General features: G+C 35.4%; 2 protein-coding genes across 2 annotated transcripts; one reads left to right on the forward strand and one right to left on the reverse strand.

Moving 5' to 3' along the window:
* The first annotated feature begins 5,773 nt into the window (after window positions 1–5,773).
* Window positions 5,774–9,817, forward strand: LOC126974480 (tubulin-folding cofactor B). The gene is made up of 5 exons (XM_050821993.1): window positions 5,774–5,990; window positions 6,108–6,307; window positions 6,886–7,029; window positions 7,860–8,018; window positions 8,503–9,817. The coding sequence occupies exons 1-5, from the start codon at window positions 5,868–5,870 to the stop codon at window positions 8,618–8,620; spliced, it is 744 nt and encodes a 247-aa protein (XP_050677950.1). The 5' UTR covers window positions 5,774–5,867; the 3' UTR covers window positions 8,621–9,817.
* A 1,386-nt stretch (window positions 9,818–11,203) lies between these two features.
* On the reverse strand, window positions 11,204–21,074 carry LOC126974453 (pleiotropic regulator 1). The gene is made up of 8 exons (XM_050821948.1): window positions 20,772–21,074; window positions 20,509–20,636; window positions 19,131–19,352; window positions 18,542–18,628; window positions 18,220–18,305; window positions 15,775–15,969; window positions 13,436–13,756; window positions 11,204–11,423 (listed from the first exon to the last, which is right to left on the reverse strand). Exons 1-8 carry the CDS (start codon window positions 20,885–20,887, stop codon window positions 11,232–11,234), a joined length of 1,347 nt encoding a protein of 448 aa, XP_050677905.1. The 5' UTR covers window positions 20,888–21,074; the 3' UTR covers window positions 11,204–11,231.
* Between the last annotated feature and the right edge of the window lie 423 nt (window positions 21,075–21,497).

Below are 21,497 nucleotides of genomic sequence, written 5' to 3' on the forward strand. Positions count from 1 at the left end.
ATCAGCTCAAATTGAGATGGACAAGTCACATGATGTGAAGCACCTAGTACAAGTGGAGGAAATTGGTGACAGAATAGCACCCCAGAAACGATAAAAGAAGTAGAGGCTGGCAGCACAAACGATTGTATGACGAGCTCGAGCTCACAATTAGTTCGAGTTGAATACAAGTTGTTAGGATAGGGTTAAATTCAAACTGTAAAAGGAGGCCTTTTCTAAGAAGCACACTGACCTCAGAGATATCCTGTAATTTAAGGTTTATTGAGTACAGTGGACGAGCCAATCGACGTAAATTATATAATACAAACATTTTAAATTCCTATTTAAAAAATTCGTATCGTAGAAATCGTATAGTATTTATCTTAATAAACTAATATATTATATCTTTTATTTTACCAAAAACCAGGATTCGACAGAGTCACCAAAATTTATCGAAGGTCACCCGCCCCACATCATCACCACAGGCAATAACTTAAACGAGCATAACGTAGTTTCCGGTGAAAACAACCAATTTTGAATGTTAATATATACCGGCAAACTACATTAACAGTACATTACCAGGAACAGTTACATGTTGTTTTTGGATTCTAAATATTTTCACAATATGATTCCAGCATCACGACAGTTGAAAATCATCCTTTCAGTTTTGAGAATAATTACGATCTCCTGATCCTAGAATCTACCGGCCAGCAAACTAGTGTCACTCAAATAATGAACTCGTGTCCTAGTGGAAATTTCATTAATCATATATACATAAACATCACTTTTGTTTTCACTTATACCTAACATGTACGACATTTTATTTTTTATTTTATTTATTTATTGGTTCCCATACAACATACATGTATTAATAATTACAAAATAACGCTAGTATAAGTAAATCATTATTAACATATACGTCAATTAAATGGAAACACTTATGATGGTAACACGTGATATTTAACTTAAATAAATGTAGAGTTATATAAAACAATAAATAATTTTATGTTACTATCACGACTTAGGAAAATGCATGTAACTTGTTAACTAAGATAAAAGAAACATTAATTTAAAACACACAAACTAAAATTATATCCTACATATTATAAGTATAACATACAATAAAGCGAAACTGATACAAATTTCAAAAAACATAAATATGAAGCACATAAAGATAAGCTAAGGCTCTAACAGGCGCAGAGTGTCTAAAACTAGGCGTCGAAAACTGCACAGACTATTAGAAAAAATATCTACACAGTTATTGATATTTGCTAAGTCATTATATGAACGAGATAATCTATTAACTGGTGCATTATGTGATGTCCACAAGCGAGAAGTTGGAACAAAGAAAGTCCTACAAGGATTACAGTATAGAGAAAACCTGGACAACAGTTTAGTATGAATATGATGATTTACAACTTTATACATGTATATTAGATCAATTAATTTACGGCGCATTTCAAGTGAGTCTAGATTAAAATATTTTAATCTAGCTTCATAACTATGCAATGATTTTCTAAGTTTGAAACGGTTACACAAAATTCTCAAAAAACGTTTCTGAACATTTTCCATGGTATCAATGTGGTTTTTATAAAAAGGTGACCATGCTACTGAACCATATTCTAAAATACTACGAACCAGAGATGTATATAATATTACAACACTATGCTGGCATTTGAAAGGTTTTGAAATGCGCAAGATAAAACCTAGCATCCGATTTGCTCTTTCAGCAGTAGTATCAATGTGTTCAATGAATGATAGTTTTTTATCAACAATGACACCTAAATCTCTAGTAAATTCTTTATGACTTAAAACTGAATTCGAAATGTGATAGGAAAAATTTACGCTATTTATCTTATTAGTGAATGTGGCAACATGACATTTGTCAACATTTAGTTTCATTAAATTATTATGGCACCAAGTACTGAAAGCAGAAAGGTCACGCTGTAGATTGAAACAGTCTTCAATGTTTTCAATTTTTCTGTATAGTTAAAGATCATCTGCACAAAACAGATATCTACTATTGCAAGTAAAACATGATGAGACATCATTAATGAACAAAGCAAACAATAAAGGACCGAGGTGAGACCCTTGAGGTACTCCAGATGGAACCAAAGTGGCTACAATTTGTGTGCGATTTTTAATATATGACGTGATCCAACGCATTAAATTACCATGTATACCACATTCCATTAGCTTTATAAGTAAGAGCTCGTGGTTGACCTTATCAAACGCTTTTTGAAAGTCTGTATAAATAACATCTACTTGTCCCTTGTCATCGATGGTCTCAAATAGATAGTCAATATATTCAGTTATGTGAGATGTTGTTGATTTACATGATGCAAATCCGTGTTGTTCAGGAATCAGTATAGGTTTAATAAAGTTGTAAATATGTCTATATATAACGCGTTCAAATATTTTCGCAAAGCAATTAAGTATACAAATAGGTCTGTAGTTACGAGCATCTGTCTTTTCACCAGATTTGTGAACAGGAATTACATGAGCAATTTTCCACTTTTTAGGAAAAGCTCCAGATGATAGGGATTTATTAAAAATAATAGAAAGGGGTGCAGAAAGTTCAACATGACATAATTTAACGAAATGTGACGGTATTCCATCCGGACCGGGTCCTTTATTCGGATTTAGGTTTTTCATAACTCTACTTAAATCATCCATTTGAACAACAATACTGCTGAGTCAGTCTAAATTACTATTATGGGCGTTAGTAACAAAATCACATGACATATTAGCCTCATACACAGTGTGAAAATAGTCTGCAAAAATTTGACATATCTGGTTACCATCTGTAGCAATTCTGTTATCTAATTGAACAGTAGGTGGAATAAGTGAGCATTTATTTTTATTTTTTACATAATTCCAAAATAACTTACTGCTACCTTTTTTAAGACTAGATTCGATATTACTTATATAAGTGATGTAACAATCTTGCATCATTTTCTTTGATCTTTTACGCAGAAAAGAAAAGGTATCATAATCCCGGGGGTTTTTTAATTTTTTGAACTTTTGGTGATATTTATCCTTTTCCTTTAAACATTTAATTAAAGAGTTGCTAAACCAAACTGGTATAGATGATCTACGTTGCTGTTTGTAAGGTGTATTATTTTGAATTACATTATTTAGAACTTTATAGAAGTTAGCCAGATCATTATCTATGTCAGTAGATGAGAGAAGTGAATGCCAATTGATATTATTAAGTTCTTCTTTACACTTTTCAAAGTTACACTTCCTAAAATTAAGTGTCTGACTACGTTGACAATATTTAAGTACTGGTTTAGAAATACCATGATTCACACTGACCTCAAAGGCAGGATGGTGTACATCTTCTCGAGACAAGGCTTGAGATGGCTCAAGTGATACGGAAATTTGGCAGGAGAAAAATAGATCAAGCGTATCATTATTTCTATTTTTAATATAATTATGTTGTTTAAGGTTGCCAATTGACATTAAGTCCAATAAAAATCTAACTCGTGTGTCCATAATTGCAAAATTAGACTCTACAGTTTTTGATACATTATCTATATGCCAGTTTAGATTGGGCGTATTGAAATCACCTAGTAAAATTAAAGACTCATCTGTGTTTGATAGAATATCACTAGTTTTATGATAAAACATTTTTAACTTTTCTATAGATAGGTCCGGCGGCAGATATACAAGACCCAATTTAGTACTTATGGTTTTGTGCTTATCTTCACTTTTAGTAACAAGATTAAGCCAAATACATTCAACATTACATTCCCAATCAGTAACCCTATTGGCTACAAAACATTTTTTTATAGCAACCAATACCCCTCCACCAGTAATTTTATGACTAGTGTTATCATCACGGTCTCTTCTGAAAATATTGTAACGATCGTCTAAGAACTCATTATCCCTAATAGAAGAGTTCAGATTAGTCTCGGTTAAGCAGATTACATCATAGTTGTTATTTAATACATTTATATAAAAATCATATAGCTTCTTTTTAAATTTGTTTACATTCTGATAATTGCTTATTATCTAAGAAATGCTTTTGAGCTTATCTAAGCTGTTAATATTAATAGCTGGAGAGTATTCGTCCTTTCTCATGTATACCTTACCGAATTTGACCCATACATACTTAAAATTCAAAACTTTTGAGGCTTTTCTTGCTTCCATATGCAGATGTTTAGCTTCAGGTGAAAGATTTTCAGCGACATATATTGGCTTTCTTTCTCCTATAATTCCAAGGTCCAAAGAACAAAGCATATCTTTTGGGTTAGCTTTATTATATCTATTAACCGCTGATAAAATTAAATCACGATGTTTCGGTGTCATAAGAGTAACTACAATGGTGCGGGGACGATCAGATACAGTACGTTTAGCTACTCGATTGCATGAGATAACAACATCATCTGGAAGTGACACAGATATTTTATCAAATATATTTTTTATAATTGTATTTAAATTTTCGTTCTTCCTTTCTGGCACAGCTTGTATTTCTATGTTGTGGCTTCTTGATATTCGTTCCAGTTGCATAACCTTACTCAGAAGGGATTTGAAATTGTGATCGAAAGTAGAGGAGTCATTCTTTAAATCTGAGATTATATAAGAATGGGATGAAGATTCAACTTGTAGTGCCTCAATTTTTTTGGAAACAAAATCTAATGAGTCATTGTGTTCTTTAATTTGACTTTGAATGACTCCAATTGAATTTACTGTGTCATTAAGAACTTCTGTATTACGATTGTTGTTTACTTTTATGTTATTTGAACATTCAATAACCGAATCGAGATCAGTTTGAAGTAACTGAAAACTTTTCCTCATATCAGCCAACTCAGTCTGCAAGGAATTAAGGCCATTACTGAAAGCATCAAACTTCTCCTCCTGACTGGTTAGTCTTGAATGCATTTCACTACGAAATGATTTAAGTTCCGACAGTATGGTAGAGCAATCGTTTGATTATTTATTATACTCGATGTCGACGGCGATGTCTCTATACGTAGGCCACTACGTGCAAGCTAAGAGTGCCAACTCTTATAGGTGTATTAGTGTTATCAGCACCCTTCCGAGTAACAGCAGTACATGCAGGGCACACCCAATTGATACGGGCTATTTGTACTGAATTTGAGGATATGCATTCAGTGTGGTATAAACCATTACATTTAGTGCATCTAATTCTTTTTTGTGTTACCAGAACACCAATATTACATGCCAAACACTCTCCAACCATGATTATTTAGCAATTGTATGGATACGGCATTGACGACGAAATAATACTAATATTATTACGAAAATTGAGGGTACATGAAAATTTTTTGTTCACTATGTGATTGTTTGCAAATTTAATAAAAGTTTATCACTGTAAATACTGTACACTTTCACAATATAACATTTACCAAGGTTCACAACACTTTATACTACAAATACTGACAGTTGATAAACGATGATGATAGACGATATATTTGATATTTAAATTTAACACAATGTTTTCGACTCGAAAATCCGATTGCTCACAATATAAGTACTATGTACCTACATATTAAGACGCTCATTAAATTTATCATATATCTACTATTCCAGATTACGTATAGCAACCAAACAATAAAAACCACTAAGCATGCACGCCTCTGCAATCACCCTTGGGTGGTGCTTGGACTGATACTTTCGACAATGACCTGTAATTTGCATCCTGTGCCATAATAATAAAAAAGTTTGAAGTTGAGGCTTGATTCTTGATGTCTATTGTCAGGACTGTCCAGATGGACGAACAGAACAAAAAAAAATATGTCTATTGTCAGACAGACTGACAGTAGATAAATGACAGGTCACAGCCCACAGGAAAATAAAAAAAAAAGAGTTGTTTACTCGTTTATAATCGTTTTCGTTTATAAATATAAAATCATTCTTAAATCATGGAAGATATTCAAGTTATAACTCAGGATTATGTTAACGTGCATATAACTAAATCAGATGCTGAAGACACACCCTCTGTAGAGCGACGATTTAAAAAATCTATTACAGTTGCCGATTTTAAGGTTAGTGTGATTCATGTTCAATTGTAAAACTTTTAGTCTACTTGGTTGCTAGGGTAAATTACTTAATCTGAGTTCAGATGATTCGCAGATTCTCAAAGGCTGTTTATCTTATTCCAGACGAAATTAGAATTAGTAACGGGAGGAAATGCGAAAACCATGAAGCTAAAGGTATACGACCAAAAAAACAATTTTGTATGTGATATTGACAATGATAATGCATTACTGGGCTCGTATCCCATAGATGATGGTATGAGGATACATGTAATTGACAAATTCACATTGGTCAAAGATTTCGAAGCGTCTGACAGTACTGAACGGTTTGTACAAATTTTTTTATAATTTATAACACGTAATTTTCCAGTGGGATATAATAAATATACATTTTCACATGATGGCTTATGACAACAAATATTAATTTACATGATACCATGAGACATGAGTATAATAGTGAGTTCCAAAGCTAAACATAAAATTGATATAGTTAGTGAAAGTATAGATGGAAATAGGTTTGAATTGTTTAATACAACAAGAAAAAATTTAGAAGTGAATATAAGTAGTGGTGTTCAAGGGTAGTAAAACTGTCACTATCCATAAATTAAAATGTTTGTAGGGGTTCTCAGTTCCAGGCAAGCTTAGATGGTATATCTTTGTCATCCTCAGGAGATGTTTACTCTCCAAATTCTAGCATGAGACTGAATTGAATGAGCTGGTAACCACTCTTATACCCTCGCCCCATGATTTAGTGCTCTGTGATTGGTCGGCTGTTCTTGACAACATTTGGTGAGTCAAAATCTCCTGAGGATGCCTCGTGTATAATTGAACAGTTATGGATTTCCGCAAAATAACACCTAATTCAGTAAATTTTCAACACTGTAGCTTGTAATACAATTTTTAGATTCAAGTTATCTGAGGAAGAGTATGAGAAAAAAGGTGACACATTAAGATCATTCTTACAAAAGAACAGACTGGGGAAGTATAATGAAGAAGAGATGAACAAAATGAAAGAGCAGCAACAAAAAGAACTTGAGGAAGAAGCAAAGTAAGTAATAGTGAACAATTGTTTGTGTGTTATTATTTGTTAGTTAGTGAAGTTATGGTGTTCACTTAAGGATGAGGATTTATGAAAATTCAGTTTAGTATGAAACATGCAGTGATTTGACATAAGTTTGAAAAAGTAATTACAATTGACTTGAAGAAAGTATAATCTGGCTAAATTTGAAAGCGAAGAGTTCCTTAAAACATAGAATTTGGCTATCTCCGTTAATTTATACATTATAACCATCATCTGTCAATCTATCAATGACTGCAAGTTTCATACAATCCCTTTTTTTAGAGAGTTTCACTAGGCAGACCATAACTTCCATAATTCTTAGTCAAATTTAATGATTCAACGGCACCAACTATTTTAATGAAATTTACCATACAGGTAGTTTCGGGGGCGAGAAATTGATCTAGCTAGGTTTGAATTTTAAAAAATGTTGTTTTATCCGTGTTTTAATGAGAAACTGCTACAATAACTATAGAATACAAAGGTAAATTTCGCCACTATATACAAGACTATAATCGCTCAGATGGGACATCGGGTGATTCGGAAAGCAGAAGACACCGGTTCGAATCTAGATGTCCTGTTAGTTTTTTTTTGTTCAAGTGTTATACCTTCTTAAAATACCGAGCATGGCTCGATCGTCCAGGTACTATTATTTTAAATCATTTAACCATTTATTTTCATATTATCATAATTCATTATTATCTCTGTTAGATAGGTTAAAGTCCCTTCTTAAGGTACACAAAGTGGTTAAACACATCTGTTTCTATTGAACAGTTACTTTTCTAGATAGACAGTTACTAGACAAACTGTGTTGCTTTCAGACTAGCAGATGCAGTACTTGTTGGGGCTAGGTGCGAAGTTCGGGTTCCGTCTCAGCCACCGAGGCGCGCCACTGTTAAGTACAATGGGCCATTGGAGGGAGCCAAGGGACTATGGATTGGAGTGCAATATGATGAACCTAGGGGGAAGAATGATGGATCGTTAGTATTTTACTTATAAAATAGTATCTTTAAGTACCCACATGTGGTTTATGTCTCTGGTGCTTGACAACTAAATGTTTCTCCACCTTTTCCATAAAAAAAAAAACAAAGTTATTATTTTGTATTATTAGGTACCTACTTATTACCTTAGATCATTTATATGTCTACATAGACTGTGACAGCTGTGAATAAGTCGAAAAAAATAGTGTCAAACTGCAAAAGTGCGAAAAACAAAGTGACTAATGTATGGCCAGTGTAAGACGTAGCTGTCATGCCCACTAAAGTTATAAACCTGGCCTGTTGTCTTGCTTTGCCTAACAATAGCAAGAGGCTCTATCTAGACGTATAAATTATCTAAGCTAATTACTTCACATATAATAAAGTTTTTTTTAAAATATTTTAGGTATATAAATATTTGTAATACTTATATTAACTCATATGTCTGACTTCACAAATACATTTTGTTGTGTTTAATTTGTTTCAGTGTAAATGGAAAACGTTATTTCACGTGTCCACCGAAGTATGGCGGTTTTGTAAAACCAGTTTACATTACCGTAGGAGATTTCCCAGAGGAAACATTTGATTTGGAAGACGAAATATAATCATAAAATTATCATTATTTATTGCTTTATAAATAATTAATTTTTGTCGCTGAGATCTAAACATGTCCATAAATTAAAAGTGGTTAGTAGCTTCTATTTCGCTTGTAATTGAAAATTTAACAATTTTTTTTATTTTTCACTATTGGTGATTTTAATAATTATTCTTAACTATAAAGTTAAATGGTGCAAATTTATAGTATTCGTGTAGCAATTGTAACTACATATTAGTCGATTGGTCTTTTTAACAATGATGGTTTTAAATAATAGCATATTTCCTGCGATATTTATATGATATATATACTAGAATATGTCAATTCCATTGTTGTTTTGTTTGACGAATCCAAATAGTGGTTATAATAAATGCGAAAAGAGCTTTGCTTAATATTTACTTCTTATCAAAAAATATAACCATTTCTGAAGTTTAGCATAACATGTGGTATTTAGTTTGACTATGCCCGTGGTCGAGGATAAAACCATTTGTGTTAGAAATCAAATTGGATATGTTGCACAGAGCTTAGTGAACAATCACGCTCAGTAAAAAAAGATATTGTATGCAAAAATGTGTGATTAAATGTAGAAATTCCGACGGAATATAATTAAAAACAATTTGTACATTAATATTTTACTGGATGAAAATTTAAAATCTACTGCTACTAAATACTGAACTGCCATCTATTTATTGGCGTATTTTTGAAGTAAAACTTCTTTAGAAGTAATTGGACGAGAATGCAACGGAAACGGAAGTCGGTTACGGCAAGATGGCGTTACGTTTCTGTACCGTCCATTATAAGGGCAGGCAAAGGGTTCGAGCCCATTCATCCATAATCGTTAATATTCAATAACAACATCATATTGGTAATTAATAATCTAACCTTCAATTTCTTATTTTTTAATTATATCAATCCTCTTTTAAATGCCGCCTAAACAAGTAGGTACCTCCCTAGTTGCAGTACTTCGATTTTTTGATGAGAAGTTCATTATACATATATTGATAGAAGACTGATGCATTTTTATAGGATCATGAGTTTTGTTTAAAAATCATGACAAATTATTTTTATATTTGATAGATTATGTTGTGTTTTAAAACTATTGCAGTTCGTTGATCAATCAACAAGCAAGTGTAAAAATATTATGTTTGCAATACATGTGATATCATTTTTATTTAATTAATTAAAAATATAACAATATAATCTGAAAGTCTCTGCATTTTTATTTTATGTCTTGTCTTCACAGTCGTTTTTAAATAATTAATAAAAACTAATAATATTTCTTTAAAATACAATATGGTCCTTGTGATTCCTCGGATGTCGCAGGACAGTATGGGCGGTGGTGATCACTTACTGTCAGGTTACCCGCCCAGTCGTCCTCATATTCTATTAAAAAAATAAAGTGTTATTTTCTCAACTGATGGACACTAAAGCTGCATTTGATTATAAGGTCCTTAGGGACTTATTTTAATTTTGTAGTGGCAGCGAACAGATGGCCGTGTTGGTAGGCCCAAGATGGACTGATGATCTGGTCAATATATATGAGATGGAGATCTTTGTCTAGCAGTGGAAGTCCTCCGGCTGATGATGATGATGACAGTCTCTTCTCGTTAGAAAAATTGTAGAAACATCGGACCGAAGTGAGGTACACGGGAAAGTAAAGACGCCTCCCGAAGAACTTCTTTCCATAAATTATCGAACAAGGAACCTTATAACCAGATTGTGCGTATGGTTACAAATTTTTGGTGTTATGGTGGAATTCAGTGGCAGGAATCGGGTCAAACAGGATCTTCGGAACTCATCGTGTTAAATGCGGTAGAAGACACACACTGTAGCGAGATCTCTACGCAACGCCAAAGAATCAAGACCTGGATCTTGGATGGTTTGAGTAGCGTGGCACGCTTTCAAAGGCTCGAGTTGGGGTGCACTAGTACAGAGATTATAGGAATAGGTATCTACTCCGTGTGTCGGAGGTCCGAACGGTATGTTTGAAGTAGTTTCTCGCTGTATTCATGATCTCTGAGTTTCTTCGACGCCAAACAGGCTGTGCCTTCTACATTACCTAGAATTAGTACTCGCTCAGGATTTCAAGACCCAGTATAGGTACCAGATACTAGACGAGGCATCTAGAAGTGTTGTCGAAGTACGGCGAATGTGTTTGAAGATCTTAAAGCCCATTTCTTTACTTTGTGGGTATTGAGACTAAGCTTTTACCGTCGTTCGGGTCAACTGAGCAGTGTTAACACCAATACTAGCTTTGTAAGCGATAGTTGAATTTGGTATTAATAGGCTCGCCTCACTGAAGTTTTTACCTATGTAGTGCGCTCTTAGCATACGTCGTTTAAATGCGTACCTCACACACTTGAGTCTTCTGGGGTTAAAACAAACAAGGTTAATTAGCCGCATTCCTTAACCTGCAAAAGATGTCGACAATAGTTTCTTTCGGCACTGGTCGACGATTTCTTTAGAAACCTGCATGGCAGGTGTATAACAACTCCAGTATTGTCATCTACATAAAAATGTATGTTGGAGACATCCAATTATACATTACCCTTTCCAGCAACTTTTAGTTGCTAGAAAGAATAAAACAAAGAAATAAAAAGTATAAACATCTATTTATTTTCTTAAAACTTCCTCCTCTTAAGTATTTCTGGTCTCCAGTTAATCGGGTGCGTTTCTTCACTAGCCGTGTCGTCCTCTTTGTATATCTTGATAGTTTTGTCAGCTTCTGTGGTGATGAGTCTCGAGCCGGACATGTCAAACGTCATCGCGAATATTCCCGCCTCGGAGTCCATTGACCCCGGTTGTACTGCCGACTGAAAAGTAAATTTGAATTATGGTTTGTGTGTTAACATACATGTGATGGATTTCTATAGATGTTCTTTTATTTAGGTGACTGAGTACTTAACATACGCACTGAACTAAGCAGCCAAACGAAACATACCAAACCCTGGAGGTCTACTCGCAAAATCGACAACGATACATTCGGAACGATACGATAATACTCCGAATATATCGCAACTACCCTACTCTAACAAATGTTCGAATTCCTTATCGTTTATCGTTACCATACCTAATATTTTGATTTTTTTACGTTAGTGTGAATAAAATATGTTCAAACCTAAACATAATCTGTGCTACGACGCTGTTCAGTGTCAAAAGTCAAAACATAGTTTAGGCGCTAAGGACCATGCCCGACTTTGCACCACCAATTTGGTATCATTAACACATAATGTAAATGTTAAAAAAATATGTAATGAATATTATATGACCATTTAAAATTGAATAAATAATACAAAACTCGCGGATAATAAAATGTAAAAAAAGTAACTCAACCCTTCTCGTCGACTTCCTATTTATCAGGCGGCCATTTGCATTATTTCTACGCATAAACGATCAACAAAATGACTTAGTAGTAAAAATATCCTGTTGAATAGTAAATCACATATAATTATTTCAATAATATTTATTAAGTATGTATTTTGTATGGCAAATATATCTATACAACTTGAAACGATATTAGTATCGACAGCCTAGAAGGTGTCGTTGAGATTATCGTAAAAGTGACGTTTGATTATTTGTGAAATTCGAATATTTGTCTCTGACATTTTCAACTAAGAGTAGGGTTAGGACCGATAATATCGAATAATATTTTGTTCGTTCAATCATCGTTTCGACATTGAATACGATGTAACTAAGAGTAGGATTCGACACGACTAATGCCACGATTTATCGAATATCGATTTTAGGAGTAGGCCCCCTTGTCCGAGTGTGCTATATCTATACATAATATCGTATTATTTATTACATATCCTATGTAATAATCCCCTCGCAACATTATCAAATTTAAATATTCAAAATTAAGCAATAATATACGGCTATAATACACGATTCCGAACCAACCTTAAACTTTTTATCCATAGATTGTTTTCCCAACAATCGCCGCATAAGTTACATCTACAAACTGTAAGTATTCATTTTTTCACAGGATTGTGCAAAATACGTGAAAACCGCACCTCTTTTATCGTTAAGCATAATAATATCTTGCCTCACTACTAGTTTCATGAAGTCCAATGAATAATCTATCATATCATATTATCACTTGTTTTTTTTTATTATTTTATGTATCTTGATTGTAATTACTTATAAATTTTATAAACTTACTGCTACTATACTTTAAAAGAGCATGTATTCGTTCTTTAATGTTCAATACTTGTAGTACTTATAGTATTTTCTTTGATAAACGCGAGTGTTACACATTTAAATAAAACTTACATTTTTATTTTAGCTAACCCGAAGTTTCAAGACCTTTCCAGATCTCATTTTCAGGGGGACGCAAAAATCTAATGTAAAAACACAGTTACAATTACACGCGTTTTAATCCTTTAAAATTTTAAAATATAGTTCCAGGATTACTTAGGATTATTAAAATGTTTTTTTAGGTTTTAATTTAATAATTAATCACTTTACTTAATAATGGCGCCCTCAACAAAACTTCCCTGGGGATATCCCATACGAGACTATATAGATAGTATATAGGACTGTTACCTGCCACAACGCGACTGTGATAAACCGCCTTCGTTGGTATGGGGACATGTCAAAAGACGAGAAAGAAAGAGACCACATAGTGCAAATTGCTCTAAACCTACCGGAATAGAAAAGAGGTAGAGGGTGTCCGCCATCGACCTGGTGGTCTAACATAAAACGAGGTCTCAAGAAAGCCCAATTGCCAGAACCGACAACCCAAGCTCGCTCGATTTGGTGCAGGAGAGTGAGGAGACCCGACCTCAAATAATTCAGGGAAGGCAGAAGAAGATAGGAGTTTTACCTGCAGCCGCTGGAAGTTGTAGCCAGTCCTCCAGTCCCAGAAGTACATGGTGCCGTTGTCGCCGCCGCTGACCAGCACGCCCTCGGGGTTCACGGCCATGCAGTTGACGATCGCGTTGTGGCCCGACAGGTTCTGGATGAACTTGCCCTCGGGACACTTCCACTGCTTGATGTTGTCGGGCGAGGCCGACGCGAACGTGTAGAGTGTGGGGTGGAGTGCCAGCGCGCGGACTGACTTCTTGTGGTTGGTGAGGGTGCACAGCGACTTGCCCGCGGCCAGGTCCCACAGCCGGACCGTGGAGTCGTGCGAGCCCGTTATTATCTGAAGTCATATCATAATAGTTATTTATGCAACTGTTGTGTAATAAGGGGTAGTAAAACACGAATGTGGATTTATCTTTATCTACACCCAGAATATGAATCCTCTAAAATATTCTGGAACAGTTAGCTTACTGCTAACATTAAAACACCAGTCCTAGTAGTAACCTAGTATCATTCATTACTGATTATATACAAATAAAGTAAGTATTAATGAAACAATTATTTATTTTAGTAGTAATTTACATTTTTTGTATAGTGCAATAATTAAAATTCATTCGAATATAATGTTCTTTCACAGCGTTTAAAATGAATCGCTCATTTTTTGTAATCAAAATAAAAATATCGATGAAAAATGGCGGGGATTCGAATAACCTACTTTTTTTTTTACGGCGCGCGACGTTCTGGTAGTGTGGAACGCGCGTAAACGAAAATGTTATTTTTTTGAAATTCATACAGAAACCACGCATCGTGCAATAAGAATGTGGCTGTCTGTTGAAACTATTTGCACGTGAAGGGATAAAAAAAAACATAGGAGTGTTATGAAATTCAGTACAACATTACAATACTCTTTTGGGTGATGTAATGGTTATTAGAACATTGGGTGTTTTAATGTTGGCAATAAGCTAACTGTTTCAGAATCTTTAATAGAGGATTTAAAGCATGGGTACAGATAATAATAATAATGAGAGAAGCGAGAGATAATACATTTATCATCTCAAGAGGCTCTCGCTTAGTCCAGTTAGGATTAAGGGTCTGATACCTGGGAGATAGTGGGAGGCCTCTTTGCGCAGGATGCCGGCTAGATTATGGGTACCACAACGGCGCCTATTTATGCCGTTTTTGAATAATTTAAATCACTGAATTTCATTACAACACTCGTTTGGATGATGTAATGGTTACTAGGACTGGCTTTTTTAATGTTGGCAATAAGCTAACTGTTTTAGACTTTTTAATATAAGATTTAAACTTTAAAGCATGGGTGTAAATAAAAAATATTGAATTCTTTTTTGTTTTATTTACATATTTTAACAATTAAACCTTAAACTAAAATGTTCCCTCTGGTAGATAGCCTGTTTTTCTTAATTGTTTTGTCTATTTATTGCCAAGTGCAGCTATACCATTTTGGATAACTTATTTAAATAATTTGTACAACATTTTTTTACCAAACATTTTTTTAAAAGGAGTGCTTCAAAGTTAAAAAGTCTTAGTGAATATTCTTCAATTCCGTACTTGCTGGCATTTTGAACTGTTAGCAATAGCTTCCATTATTGTTATTCATTGATATGTTTTGTAAATAAAAAGTGTGCTTTTTATAAATAACTTTATATAATACTTTACCAGTGGGAGTCTAGTTCTGCCTTGAAGCAGTAACGTATAAGCATTACTGTGTTTCGGTCTGAAGGGCGCCGTGGCTATTGAAATTACTGGGCAAATGAGACTTAAGATCTTATGTCTCAAGGTGACGAGCGCAACTGTAGTGAGAATCAAACTCAGAATTTTTGGGTTTTTCAAGAATCCCGAGCGGGACTGCATTGTAATGAGCAGGGCGTATCAATTACCATCAGCTGAACGTCCTGCTCGTCTTGACCTTTATTTTCACATAAAAAAAGAAAAAAACTCAATATCTCCAAAGCGGTTACGTTTCGGACACCATATTACACAATCAAATCCATCAGAGATGACCTGAAGAATAAGGGTCCTTCAATATTCTGTACGACTTCACTATAACCCTGTATTCTCATGCGAGAAGAGGCTGTGACTTTTTTTTTTTGAAAAAAGAGTACAATGAAAACTTAAGACTAAGATGCGCCACAGAAACCTGTGTAGGTTTATGCGTGCTGCAAATGCATCACTTCGCTCACAACTACTGTACTTAAGAAGTATTTATATCAATATTTTATTTTTATACATAAGAAGGTATACTGTTAAATAACAAAAGATGAAATAAAAAAAAATACCTAATAAACATAAATATTAAGAACAGTTAACACCAGCCATTACATCCCCTTTATTACTGACCTGGGGCTCGGCGGCCTGACATGCCAAGGCTGCCACGGTGTCGGTGTGGGCGGCCAGTGTGTGGACATTGGCCTTAGTGCGTACGTCCCACACGCGGGCGGTGCCGTCACGACCCGCTGACACCAGCACGTCGATGGTGGGGTGCAGCGCCAGCGAGTACACGGCCGACAGGTGCCCGTGGTAGTGTCGGATCACCTGACCACATACACAATATGATAACACTAGCTGACCCACCAAACGTTGTATTGCCAACTAAACTAATAAAAAAATCATTAAAATTTTTGGAGTATAAAAAATAGATGACGACCGATTCTCAGACCTACAGAATAGATCGTACATAAAATTTATCGTACTACAACAATTATTGTATTCGACTGCCATCTTGCAACCCTATTGCGGATAATAATATTAAAATCGCGACACGAAAATAGAAATGATTAAGGTGTAAGTATTTTTCAATACATGATCATTATAAAATAAAATAAAAATAACATATTTATTTAGGCGTGGGTTAGCCTTATCATTTAGGATGGCCGAGCCAAGCACACCGGTCAATGGGAAGAGTACAATTAAGCCCAATTCCTGTACAAAAATCTGCCGCGGAAAGGGTCGTTAAGACCGTAATCTAAGGATTCAGCTCTGAAATCAGATTGAACTAAACTTTACAGAACTGTGGTCGCAAGGTGCCTCCTCGCTGAAAATGCCGAATGGGCATTTCACCCACTCCGAAACTCAAGAGTCCCATCTCAACGGATGGTGCAGGAGCACAAATTGAACCCAGGCGAATAGTGGAAGGTGGCGGGTACAGTACGCTCTCTACACAAACTAGCCTGGGCGATAAGTAATTTCCTTCCCTTCAAATCCATGGGCCTGGAAAGAATCTTTCCTTCTCTTTACAGAAATGGCATTATGGGAGCATGCCCAACGGCAAGTCTGGCGTACGGATACGTCCCCGACACATGGAAATGGTCATTTTCATCAAAATATAAATACCTTGTCGAGGACCGGAGGCCATCCCTTCCCCCCCATATGTTGGACACCTCCAACATGCATTGCTATGCAAACGACAGCACTGGTGATGCCGTATACACGGGCCATGCAGGTCTCTCGGGAAATCGTCGACCAGTACCGGAAGAAACTTGTGTCTTCTATCGAGTCCTCTCTCGAGAAGGTCGTGGAATAGGGTAAATTGAACCTTGTCCAATTTAACCCCCAGAAGACTCAAGTTTGCGCGTTTACTACTAAAAAACCCCATTTGTCGTACCACCGCTTTTCGACAACACTTCCCTTAAAGCCTCGCCTAGTATCGGAATACTGGGTCTCGAGATCTCGAGCGATTGCCAATGTCGTGGCCATCTGGAGGGCAAAGCCAAATTGGCTTCGAAGAAGCTGGGCGTCATCAATAGCAACGCGTGCAACGCAGAGCAGCTCGAATTGTCGGGGACCCAGTGCTCTGCGAACGGCTGGATCACTTGGCGTTGCGTAGAGACGTCGCTTCATTGTGTGTCTTCTACCGCATTTATCACGGGGAGTGTTCCGAAGAGCTGTTTAACCTGATTCCTGCCGCCGAATTAAACCTTCGCACGACTCGCCACAACTTAAGATCATCCCCACCTGGATGTGTGGCCGTCCTCCACAGTGCGGTTTTCAAGGAGTTTTCTTCCGAGTACTACAACGCTGTGGAATGAGCTTCCTTGTGCGGTGTTTCCGGGACGATACGACATGGGTACCTACAAAAAAAGTGCGTACACCTTCCTTAAAGGCCGGCAACGCTCTTGTGATTCCTCTGGTGTTGCAAGAGAATGTGGGCAGCGGTGATCACTAGCACCAGGTGACCCGTACGCTCGTTTGTCCTCCTATTCCATAAAAAAAAAAGAAACCTCCCCAGCTTTGGTGTACATATCTGCCTTTCGGACTTTGACGCAAAAAGACTGGAGAAGCATTATACCTATTTTTGTATTTATTTATAGCAATAGTGTTGATAATTACAAAAAATGGCGAGTTAGTGTACCCATCCCATCAGTATAATTATTAAGTATAAAATTGTAATTTGAAAAAAAGATGTTTCATTTTGTGACAAGGACTGAGAAAGGGATGCCGAAATGGTTTGGACACATGGAGCGAATGAGTGAAGAAAGAATGACTTATCAAATATATAAGGCAAGTGTATGTGCGCAAGTCTGTCGCGGGAGACGTCCGCGTCGTAGGACATTCGTTGACCAAATTGTGGGCGTTTTAAGAAAAGGAATGGTACCAGGAACCGGCGAGCATGTATGAAAAAGAGTAATGAATGTAGAGGAACCGCGTGAGGTGTGAGTGTGTGCAAATTAATTTTCACTCATATATTCTATTTAAAACTGAAAATGCAATGAGGGTAGTCTGTTATTTACAATAATAAAATTAAATCATAATAAATAGAAATGAAATTGGATTAGATTACAATACCTTATTATATTCCAAGTCCCAACATTTGACTTGTCTGTCCTCACCGCAGCTGAACAGATATGGGTGCCGAGGTGATACTTCAAGACCTGATAGCAGAACATAAGAGCTGGGAAAGATTCTAGGTGTTTACAGTTATATTATTCAAATTCACAGGAGCTAATGTTTGACATGCATTCATATCATAATTTGGAAGGCTTTGAGCTTTACTAGATATATTTTGACTGTAAATACTTAAAAATTAAAACTTTATAAAAACAAAACTGTTATGTTGAAAGAAAAAGCTTTTTAAGTTTTTCATTAAAATATATGAAATTAGTAATACCTCTAACTGTACTAACATGTCCCGTGAGAGACACTTTCAATTTTCCGCTTGCCAAGTCCCAGACCTTAATAACTCTATCAGCAGCACCTGTAAATAATTTAAATATAATAAATAATACTTCCAAACAAAGAGTTACCATACCAATTGAATTACTTTTTAAAAAAACTAATGCATTACTAATATGTATTGACTACTGATTGGGAATGGGAACCCACCACAAAAGCAATTAATCATGGGAATTGTCTCGATAAATAATTGTTATATTATTTAAAAAATGTAGTAATCACACGCCTTTTAAGCTATTATTAATAAAATTGAGCATTTAAAATCTGAGGATTTTATCAAAAACAAATGATTTAAGTTTTCTTTAGTGTTAATTCCGCCAATATTTGTTTTACTACTTAACAAACTGAACTAACGATTAACTGATTTCATTTCAAATATCTTTTTAAGAGCTTAACCAAAAAAAATATTTTGTTTAGGAGTTCGGTCTCGCACACTGTGACACAAGAATTTAATATATTAGATATCAAAATAATCAAGGGCTACAAACAGGCTAAAAGAAGCTTTATTATATTTTACAACATACCTGTAGCAAACCATTCATTCCCTGGTTCCACTGCCACACATCTGACCCAACCCAGATGGCCTGATATCACTCTGCACAGTTTCCATGGGGCATGCCACTTGGGCCGGGGCATCACAGGGGCTTTCCGTGGCAGAGGTGCAATAGCTGTGCTGGGTGGTGGAGCGGGTCCGCTGTATGGCAACATTGCACCATCAGATGGTATAGCTGCTGATTCTGCTATTTCTGTTTGATTGTAAAACAAATTATTAAATTACTATTGTTACAAGATAACCCTCCTGGATGCTGGATGTGTACACCTTCCTTAAACGCCGGCAACACTCTTGTGATTCCTCTGGTGTTGCAAGATAGTGTGGGCGGCGGTGATCACTTAACACCAGGTGACCCGTACGCTCGTTTGTCCTCCTATTCCATAAAAAAAATGCTACAAAAGCACCCAAGCAAAATATAGATATAGTTAGCCAAATAGAGAATCACAAATGTCTCCAAATCAGTTCATTTTAAGTTTTACACCCTTAACAAGATTGCTCCACAGTCACTCTTAATGGAATTCAATTTCTACATCATGTACAATTAAGTACTAGGCATTCACTTGGACCCTAGAATTACTTGGAGGAAAAACAATTGAGACAAAATTAATCTCAAATACAGAGGTCTAAACTCTAAATTGTCAATGCATAATAAACTGCTAGTCTACAAAACTATCAAAAAAAAACAATCTAGACATAATATGCAGTATGTAGCTACAGGGTTTTACCCCCTTATTCATAATGGTCCGCTAACTTTAAACAGCCGCTTAGGAGTGTTTTTCCTCATTCTGACTTAGGTCAATAGAAGAAGACAGAGTGAGAATTAGCAATGCTTTAAGTTAGCAGACTATTATGAATAGGGGGGTTAGCATGTAGTAGTAGGGTAGCATCATGATCTTATTATGGAGAGCACAAAGATCTACATTCTAAAACTAGCATCAAATCAATAAAACCTATTTCTGCAGTGAAGCAGTTATGTGTAAGAATTACTGTGTTTCAGTCTGAAGGTCTAGTGAAATTACTGGGCAAATGAGAGTTAACATCTTATGTCTCAAAGTGTAGGTGCACAGTTGTAGTGCCACTCAGAATTTTTGGGTTCTTCTAGAATCTTGAGTGGCACTGCATTGTTATGGGCAGGGTGTATCAATTACCATCAGCTGAAAGTCCTGCTCGTGTTGTCCCTTATTTTCATAAGAAAATGCACCTTGTTTTACCAAAACAAACAGAGACTGGAGAAAAGTTGTAAATATTGTTTTTTATGAAAGCTCAACTTGTTCACTGGTTTAAAAAATCAAAATTTTGACATTTGTGAGTAATTTTTAGGCGTAAACGAATAAACGAACTCAGCATACCAGTGTTATGTGGAGTCTCCGGTCTACTCATTGATTCCTGTTGTTGCTTTACAGCTTGTGCCTTTTGAACAGCTGACATCACTTGTCCATAGCCATCCCTCGTCTTTATTGATCTCAAAATTGCCTCTCTACAATTGTAAACGTTTGGAAAATATAAAAATAATCTCCTTGAAACCAAACATGCTATTGTAGTTAATCATTAAAACACGCATTAGTTCAAGCAAACCAATTTTATTTCAGTGAGCAACTCTCGTTAAACTTACGCTTTGTCATCAATTGGTGGCAACAGTCCTTGGTTGGAGAGAAACATATCATGAGATCTCTTCAAAGATCTAAACACTAAAGTGTGTACAGAATGCTTAATTACTTCGTCAGTCATTGTGTCTTGTGATATAAACTAAAACTTCAAAATTAAAATGTGGACATTACCACATTACTTAATTATCACTCAAAGAAACATTATTTATTTGTAATCGTTTCAAACATAGTTATTAAAGTTTAAAATAATACATGAAGCATATTTTTGAGAAACGTAAACATTTATCACGCTTTATAAACTTGCCGATTGACATTTGACAAGCTGTTATATATTTTTTTCTTCCCGTTAATAGGAAAGGCAAAGGCAGAGCCATGCAGTCATCGTCAAAGGTTTTTTTTCAAGTCTCCTTTTAATGATAAGGTCGAAGCCAAGTTTTTATTCATTAGTGTTGTGCCCTATAAAATGTCTTTATTACTTTGAGAGCAAATAGAAAATTCAATTTTTTTATTAATTTGAATTAATTTCACTATTGATTCAACTACCATATTCGAAATAAGATCTGAGTTAAGTAAAGATTCTAATAAATAAGTTGGATTTTGTTTTAAGGGAGGAAATGACTTATCATTTAATCCAGCAGCATATGGCTAATTCTCAACTTTCTCTCTATTCTGTTCTATTTTTTCTTTTTTTTACTGGGCATTGAGGTGAGATGGCTATGTCATATTATATG

Source organism: Leptidea sinapis, chromosome 32 (assembly GCF_905404315.1).
Source record: "Leptidea sinapis chromosome 32, ilLepSina1.1, whole genome shotgun sequence".
Lineage (NCBI taxonomy): Eukaryota > Metazoa > Arthropoda > Insecta > Lepidoptera > Pieridae > Leptidea > Leptidea sinapis.

Bases quoted from the DNA above. Each gene is read 5' to 3' on its own strand.
- LOC126974480 (XM_050821993.1), top strand. From the start codon at position 5,868: ATGGAAGATATTCAAGTTATAACTCAGGATTATGTTAACGTGCATATA. The intron at 7,030-7,859 runs GTAAGTAATAGT...TGTTGCTTTCAG, and splicing joins GAACTTGAGGAAGAAGCAAA to ACTAGCAGATGCAGTACTTG. The intron at 8,019-8,502 runs GTTAGTATTTTA...AATTTGTTTCAG, and splicing joins AGGGGGAAGAATGATGGATC to TGTAAATGGAAAACGTTATT.
- LOC126974453 (XM_050821948.1), bottom strand. From the start codon at position 20,887: ATGACTGACGAAGTAATTAAGCATTCTGTACACACTTTAGTGTTTAGA. The intron at 20,637-20,771 runs GTAAGTTTAACG...TTACAATTGTAG, and splicing joins CCACCAATTGATGACAAAGC to AGAGGCAATTTTGAGATCAA. The intron at 11,424-13,435 runs GTAAAACTCCTA...TTTACTTTTCAG, and splicing joins ACAACTTCCAGCGGCTGCAG to TCGGCAGTACAACCGGGGTC.